This window comes from Acanthisitta chloris, unplaced genomic scaffold (genome assembly GCF_000695815.1).
Source record: "Acanthisitta chloris isolate BGI_N310 unplaced genomic scaffold, ASM69581v1 scaffold5617, whole genome shotgun sequence".
NCBI lineage: Eukaryota > Metazoa > Chordata > Aves > Passeriformes > Acanthisittidae > Acanthisitta > Acanthisitta chloris.
The window spans coordinates 93,352-102,334 of NW_008683067.1; the positions used below are offsets into that span (position 1 = coordinate 93,352).

Genomic DNA, 8,983 nt, shown 5'->3' on the forward strand with positions numbered 1-8,983 from the left:
TTCTTTCTGTACTATCATTACAGAGAGCACATTACCAAAACAAGTTCTGTCCTTCCACTGTAAATTTATCACATTTATAAGGTGATGCAGAATAAGCTAAATTGTAGGGATATACAATGTGGCATTTCCATTGTCACGTTGTCCCTTTCTAAACCTAATAAATGTGATGACCTATCCATCCATAACTCCCTTCATAAGAAATATATTTTGTAGTATGTGTAGTGGAAAAGACAGCTGGTCAATTCCTAGCAATCCTAGTACAACAACGATTTACAGCAAGTTCTGCTCCACATAAGCTGCAGACACCAGTGAAGACCAGTTACGTATAGGAAAGTGAAGTGAGAACACACGAGGATTTCCATGAGTGGAAACCAGCAACCATCAGAAAGAGAACTGTCATGAACTGCACTCAATGCTTGCAAGACTGAGAAAAGATGAACATATTTTGCATAGAGAAACTGCAGACTGAAGCTTGGAAAGGAAACATGGTATTCGTAAACAGAAGGGTTTGGCAGTTTTTGCTCAGGAATTGGGTCCTTGCTCGAGGCATTCCCTTGTGTTTAAGAAGTCAAATAGATGATGTTTTAGTACAGCTAGCATTTCCCTTTTGAAGATCAATCCCATTCTTTCCATTGAGGCATGATTCCAGAGAAGACTCTGGGCCCGTAACTTGTGAGGTTGGCTGTCCTGGGGAATGTCAACTGCTGCTTGGACCAAAGCACCTAATACTTCGGTCTTTCACACTGAACTCTGCCTCACAGCACCCTACTCTTCTTGTCTCAGATCTCTGTCTCTTCTACAATATCACCTATCCACAGGCTATGACCATCACACTCACTCCTTCCAACTCCTGCTGCCATCCCACTGCTGCTCATTAAAACAGCATTGGTGCTACAGACCTAACTTCACACTCCCATCCTGACATGTCCATTGGCACTCTGCACCGATCTGTCATTGGCCAGCACCACCTTCCATGCTCCTGAATTTTGTGGTAATTGAAGCCCCTGACAGACTGTTACCATTGCACTGGCTACAAAAGTTTGAAAAGCTCATATGCTCTGCTATACTACATAATCATAGCCAAGCAATGACATATTAATGGTGTCTTGCTATTTTGCAACAACGTCAAAAAAGCCATTACCTTTCTTAATGCACTGAATTAACTACGTGTCTTTAATAAATGCTCAAATTGTTTAAAAGCTTCTCTTTATCTTGTTTCTACTGAAGGAGAATGGAAGGGGAAATCACAGTTTCACCAATGTCAGGCACTCCTGGGAGAAAGAAGGAGAATCTAAACAAAAGGAGTAGCCAACCAAAGCTGAAGGGAGCTGTAGTTTCTAAACTCTGAGTGGTTCCTCCCCCTAAAATTTTAAAGGTTACTATGGCTACAGACTAAATTGAAAGGTTCAAGATAGGCTTGATCCATTAAACAGTCCAACCACCAAGGTGACAAATTTCATCTTGCTCATTCATTCAGCTTTGGTTTTTTTCTCATGAGAATATCTCATTGGAGCAGTTCAGTTCAAGGTCATTCATTATTAGAATTTCTTGGAAAATTAACAAAGTGTAGCTCTTCTCTTGCACATTCTTCTACAGAAGAGACTCAACATTTTCCAATTTCATGTCCAAATGTACTGCATTCTCATACTGCAGTGTTCAAGGTGGAAATCATGTCCAGCAGGAAACTGTACATTGATTTCTAGAGACAAGCAGTCTCAAATTTCATGATTCACTGTTACTAGAAAAACAGTCTAGAACCACTTAGAAAATTAAAGACACATATACTGCTTACATGTAGAAAAGAAAATTAGCCTTGAAATTCAAAATTTCCGTCATTTTAGAGCTGCTGCACTTGGCTGTGGTATTTATTGTGTTACATTTGGCACTAACTATGTTTGGCTTTTAAAATCATGTCAACATTTTCCATAAAAATATGTTCTATAGCATTGCTAAAACAAATGGGCAAGTGTTCCAGTAATAAAATGTTAAACAGCTTTTGTGCCTATAAAGACATTAATAGGGCAGAAATCATTTCAACTTATGTAATTCAAGCCCAATAACTCCCAGAAGGATTCTAACATAGCCAAAATTTTTATTGTTTTTAGCTGAGATAATACTATCTGAGCAATGAAGTCTGTAACTAAGCGTACCTAAAAGTATCTAACATCAAGTAGGAATAAACCTATTCTATTTTTAAGAAGGTTTATTTCAACTGAACTTCAATCCACAAAATATCTGTGTGTCCACAATACTTCATATGGTCCATGCAGGATCACCGAACTAAGAAAAAATAAGAAGATGTAATTTATAAATACACCAGTTGGCAGTTACACTAAAATAAAAATATACAATACAAAAATCACTGGAGGGGAACCAGGACTGGTCGATAAATGCAACTGCATCATTATTCTCACAAGGGGAGATTGTCAAGACAAGGGGATGAGATAATATCAAGCGTTCAACACATGCCAATATGGGTTGGATAAAACTTGCATTTATGCTTTTCAAAATCATTCCTGTAATTCAGGGAAAAAGGTCACTTTCTGTAAGTGAGAAAATGAAAAAATGTTATATTGAATTCATCCTATACTGTTTGCAATTAACTGTTTTGTTTATTTTAAGTAAAGAATACTGCCAGTACAGACTACTTTTCCTATCTCGCAAGCACAAAACAGGCTAATACAGATAAAATACTCTATTTCCCAAATCTGTAAATATATTCAAAAACATTTTTACATGGGGAAGTTTTTGCAGCCCAGTTTTGAAAGGTAGGCATGCTGCTGAATTCACAAATGTGTTATGAAAATCAAGGTCAAGATTCTAAATTACTTTACAGACGGGATACACAAACCATATACTGGCCTCATTTAATTTTTTCATCAAAACCTAGCCACCTGGTACAGATTAGGCAGCACTCTGCAATATTACACAGCAGTTGGGAAGAATACTATATTCATGGAGCCCACACAGGGAAGGGGGAGAAAGAGTCGGGATGGGTTGGGACAGGTCCAAGCATGGCCCTAAGTGCTCCTCATCCAGCCCAGACTGCCACTGCGCGGCCTCACGAGGGTCTGAGATTACGTGTGAGGTGAAAGGCAGCACCCGCTTTCTCACAGCACCCTGCGTCCCAACGACATGGCACAGGACTCAGAACGGGACTGACCTACATTGAACAGACACTCAGTTATTCCAGGAAACAAAAAAGCTATTTCTCACTTCAGGTTCTTAGGTTCGGTGACCTGATTCTGGTCAGACTATGACAAAAACATTCCCCTCCTAAATATGAATTAGAGGTAATAGCAATGATTAATAATCCATATGGGTAATACTCCACATATGAGCATATGGAAAAATCAATATGAATCGGCACAACTGCCAGACAGAGGTGAAATAATGCAAGATACCAGAGCAGTCGTTGATTTTAACAGTTATGCTTTCAGGCACAAACACTCAAACAAGGAATCTTGTTGCACATTAGCAGTTTGTAAATTTCCAAATAAAATGCTTCACTAAAAGTGAAAGTTTGTTTGTTTGTTTTTAATAGTACATCTGTTTTATTAAATTAGTAACACTTACATATTAAAGCATGTCTGGTGCGAGGTGTCTGGTCACCTGAAATTTGTGTGGGAACAAAATGTATGACAAGAAGCCCACCCATATATTAGTGCCTATGCATCAACTATTTAATCTGCTGAACGTTACATATCTTAGAATGAGCTGGGACATTCTTTAGAAGTAAGTTTTATAATGATCTAGAGACATCTGTGAAAATATCACTATGTTCCACAACATATCATCTTAAAAACTGAGCATGAATTATGGCCTTCCTACAAAAGTGAATGTAAGAGTTCAAAAAATAACTCACTTGAACATCTGTTCATATCTGGCGTTCGAAGTCCATAGTACCCCGATGGGCACGAATGCAAGCATTCACCATACTGTCTCATTCCTTCTCTTCGCAGGAAGAAGAATAACTTGTGTTGGCATCTGATGCACCCATTATCCTTTGAACAAGATAAACAACCTTTGCAAATTGGATTTGGTCCATAGCTAGCTGCAAAATAAGCAGATAAATTACACTTTCAGATAATTTGAAAATTATTTTGGCTGAAGGCCCTTTCTTTCTAAAGTGTTACTTATCTTCTGCATGATTACAAGACGTTTTGAAAGAATGGTTCTGAAAGTGCACTCACTTTCATACATCTGCACTGGCACTGAATAGAAAGAAATACAATCTGTATATTTTCTATATTACGTAGGGCAGTTTAATGAATTTACACACATTGAAAATACAGGTACAGGCAAGCAGAGACTTATAGGAAGTTCACCAGCATAAATTTAAGTAAAAATGCAATGTTGGATTCTAGTTTGAAGCTGAGGACATAAGCACACAACAGATTTTTTAAAAATGTAAAAAAAATAAATTTAAAAACCCGAAACAAAACAAACCAAAAACAAACAAAAAAAAAAACCAAAAATATCAAAACAACAACACTTAGCACCCTGATATATGTATCTGGAATGACATGTCCATGGAAATCCAGCAACCACACTAATGTAATTTCTGGCTTGTGAAGTGAGCAGTATTGAGACTAGAGAATCTCTGGGAACACGCACAGCACTAGCAAGATGTGCTTGTCCCCTAGCTCTCAGGTTCCTAGAACATCTGTCCTTGCAGCTTCTTCTTGGTCTTTCTAATAAGTATATCAAGACAACGTTTTCCAAAAGAGAGTAGCAATTGTAACCCCTATGAGTGTTTTTCTACAACTTTCTACTCAAAATGGGCTGAAAACCATATGCACAGATGCCCAAAGGATGGTATCTAGTAGAGATTACCATTTTAGGTCACCAGCTGCTATGCAGTCAGGCCTATGCTCTGATTTTGTTGGATTATTTTCTTTCTTTCTTTTAAATTATTTGGCTGGTAACTGCACCATGAACTTCAGCAGCATCACTCTTTGTCCTTATGAGCTTTTATTATCCTGCCTCTCTGCAGAGTAGCAGAACACTCCTCTGTCCCCATGGGCTGTCAACTCCTTCTCAGGCACTGGGTCAGCACAGCAGGTTAGCAGAGGGAGGATGGCTCAAGACATTCCTGAAAACAGCATTACTTCACAGGTCTGTTTTAAATATTAAATTGGCTACAGGACTTCACAGAAATTTGCCAGTTCAAACCTGGTTTACTGGAAACAAAAGAAAAAATATTATGCAACAGAGGAAAGTGTCTTTGGGGTCTCAATAGTTTTTTAATAGAGGCCATCCGGAGAGCAGCTGGCCAAAAGGGCAAAGACTATGTTCAATTGTTATACTTTAAATATTTGAAAGTATTCACACCCTAATGTAGTGATATACCTTTGCCTTGTATGGCTGGATAATTGAGGTTGTTCAATTGATGACTTCACCAGCAGAGCCAGGAAAAGAAAAAAGGAAAAGCCCACCACCCTCTGGAACCAGTAGCTGATAAGCTTTACTCTCACCTTCACACATCTGCACACCACATTCCCGTTCCCACTCTGTTCCCATCCCCCCCGCCCCATCACTCGCTAAGTTCAGCATGACAGCATTCAACTTCAATCTTGTACAAAATAATCCTAGTGGGTGGCAGGCAGGACAAGAAGCCAAGCAATCTGGTGTGAAACAGCTCAGTCAGTGGGACCGTTTCTGAGTACTGGAGTCCTCTGGCACCAGTTTTACCTGGTGAGATCCTTTTGATGGAAATAGCATCTTCACCTTTTGTGGTATATGCATGATTCTTCAGCACTCTGTTAACCCTTTCTGTAATGAGACACCCTACCAGACCTTATACTCCTAAAGCTTACCATCTCCTGTTGCCCACAAGACCTCAGATATAACTTTTTCTGCAGTTTGTCTTGTAACTATTCACATTCACAATCCACATCGTCAAACACTACAAAAAGAACAGATGATGAGCTAGGCCTGAATGCATTCCTCATCTCACTGTCAGCAGGGATTGCCTATTGGTAACCACATCAAATAATATGTGACCATGTACTACAAAGCAACTGTTACCTAACACATGGTGCACAATCTTGTCAACTTCTAAACCCCTTTTAGTCTCCTTGCATCTCACTCTCAGTAAATCTGTACCTCCAGCTTATTCAAGGCTCTTCCAAGAAGCCTGTACTATAACAAAAGATTTTAAAGGAACAAAACTAATGCAAAGATGCAAGATGCCTGAACTTAAACTCTGAGTGCTTTTTTTGAGCTTGAAACAGCTGAAATCAGGATCTCATATACAGTATATATACGATTTTGACTTAGGGCCAGGCCAATTGCTGAACAGCATGAATATAGCTGAAGGTTACAATACATATATATATGGATATATATGGATATAGCTAAAGGAAACAAAACAGCAGGCTTGCTAGCAACAGACAAGGTAAAACTGTCTCAAAGTGGGAAAAAGATCTTTGCACAGGAATTAGCAGGGCTCATAGAAAGAACTTTTAACTAAATTTGAAGGGAGAAAAGGATAAAACAAGGCTCACTAAAGATAAGCCTTGGGGCAGCACATCAGTGTCTTGTGTTAGCAAGATCCTTCAGCTCTGCTGTCTCAGTGGAGGTAGGGGATGAAAATCCACAAAGCAGCAAAGATGCAAGAGCAATTCATGTGTTAGAAACCATAGAAGCGCTTGAGAGGAGTCACGTAAGAGTTAGGGCTTCTCCCCAGAAAAGATGCTGGGATGAATAGAGCAACTGAAGTGCATTTACACCAATGCACATGGCATGGGCAATATGAGGAGCTGGAAGCCACTGTACAGCAAGGAAAGTATGACAGAATTGCCGTCATGGAAACATGGTGGGACAAGACACACAACTATAATACTGCAATGGATGGCTCAGAAAGGATAGGCAAGGAAGGGGAGATGGTGGGATAGGCCTATATGTTATGGGGTGTTTTGATTGTCTAGAGCTTAAGGATGATGAGAGAGGGGTTGAGTGTTTGTTGGGCAAGAACCAGAGGGAAGGCAAACATGGCAGGTATCACAGTAGGAGTTTGCTATAGACCACCCAACCAGGACGGAGAGGCAGATAAAATATTCTATAAATAGCTGAAAGAAGTCTCACAATAAACTCACCCTTGTTCTCGTGGGGGATTTCAACTTACCAGATGTCTGCTTGAAAAGCAACACAGCAGAGAGGAAACAGCTTAGGAGATTCCTGGAGTGTGAGGCACATAACTTCCTGACACAGCTGGTGAGGGAAGCTACCTGCTCAACCTCTTTTTTGGGAGTGGAGAAAGACTAGCAGGTGATGTGATGGTTGGAGGCCAACTTGGGTGTAGTGATCTCCAGATGACAAGAGTTTTTGATTCTTGGTGAAGTAAGGAAGGGGGTCAACATAATCTCTACCGTGGACTTCCAGAGGGCAGACTTTGGCCTGTTTAGGAGCCTGGATGTTAAGAGTCCCTTGGGAGGAAGTCCTGAGGGGCAACAGAGTCCAGGAAGGCTGGACATTCTTTAAGAAAAAACTCCTAAAGGCATAGGAGCAGGCTGGCCCCATGTGCTGAAAGATGAACCAGCAGGAAAGAAGATCAGCCTGCCTGAACAGAGAGATTTGGCTGGAACTCAGATAAAAAGGGAGAGCTTATAACCTTTGGAATAAAAGTCAGAAAACTCAGGAGGACTACAAGGATGTTGTGAGGTCATGAAGGGAGAAAATTACAAGGGCCAATGCCCAACAAGAACTTAATCCAGCTACTGCCATAAAGAACAATAAAAAATATTGCTTTAACTACGTTAACAACAAAAGAAGGGCTAAGGAAAAACTCCATTCTTGATTGGATGTGGGAAAAAGCATAGTGACAAACAATGAGGAAAAGGCTGAGATATTTAATGTCTTCTTTGCTGCGGTCTGTAAGAGTAACACCAGTTGTTCTCTTGTACCCAGCCCCCTGAGCTGGAAGGCAGAGGGACAAGGAGCAGAATGAAGCCTCCACAATTCAAGGCAACCTGCTACACCACTTAGACACACACAAGTTTATGGAGCCAGATGGGATCCACTCCAGGGTACTGGGGGAACTGGTGGAAAAGTCTGGCCATTTGCCAGTAGTCCTGGTCAACCAGGGAGGACCCAGCTGACTGGACATTAGAAGTCGTGATGCACACCTACAGGAAGAGTCAGAAGAAGGATCCAGGGAACTACAGGCCTGTAAGACAGACCTTGGTGCTGGGGAAGGTCATGGAGCAGATCATCTGTGTCATCATGCAGCACATACGGGACAACCAGGGGATCGGGCCCAGCCAGCATAGTATCAAAGGCAGGTCGTGCTTGACTGACCCAATCTCCTTCTGTAAAATGACCCACACAGTAGATGAAGGAAAGGCTGTGGATGTTGTCTACCTGGACTTCAGTAAAGTCTTAGACACCATTTCCCATAGCATTCTCCTGTAGGAACTGGCTGCTGTACTTTTCATTCAATAAAAAAACTGGCTGGTTGGCTGGGCCCAGAGAGTGCTGGTGAATAGAGTTAAAACCAGCTGGTAGCCAGTCACCAGCGATTTAGTCCAGGGCTCAGTATTAGCTAAGGGGATTGAGGGCACCCTCAGTCAGTTTGCAGATGACAAGCTGTAGGACAGGCTGGATCCGAGGCCAATTGTATGAGGCTCAATAAGGCAAAGTGACAGGTCCTGCACTTGGGTCACAACAACCCCATGCAGAGCTACAGGCTGGGGGAAGAGTGGCTGGAAAGCTGCTTGCAGAAAAGGACATGGGAGTGTTCGTGGACAGATAGCTGAACATGAGCCAGCAGTGTGCCTAGGTGGACAAGAAGGCCAATGGCATCCTCTCCTGTATCAGAAACAGTGTGACCAGTGGGACCATGGCAGTGATCATCCCCCTGTATTCAGCACTGGTAAGGCTGCACCTTGAATCATGTGTTCAGTTTTTGGGCCCTCACTACAAGATATTAAGATGCTGGACTGTGTCCAGAGAAGGGCCACAAAGCTGGTGAAGGGTCTGG

General features: G+C 41.3%; 1 protein-coding gene across 1 annotated transcript in view; it reads right to left on the reverse strand.

Annotated features, from left to right (window-relative positions):
- RSPO2 (R-spondin 2) overlaps nucleotides 1-5,523 on the reverse strand; it is a 47,873-nt gene extending 42,350 nt beyond the window's left edge. Inside the window, exons 1-2 of the mRNA XM_009078765.1 lie at nucleotides 5,478-5,523; nucleotides 3,866-4,054 (exon numbers count right to left, since the gene is read on the reverse strand). Coding sequence (XP_009077013.1) covers nucleotides 3,866-4,054; nucleotides 5,478-5,523 — 235 coding nt within the window. The remainder of the gene's footprint in view (nucleotides 1-3,865; nucleotides 4,055-5,477) is intronic.
- Nucleotides 5,524-8,983: the final 3,460 nt, after the last annotated feature.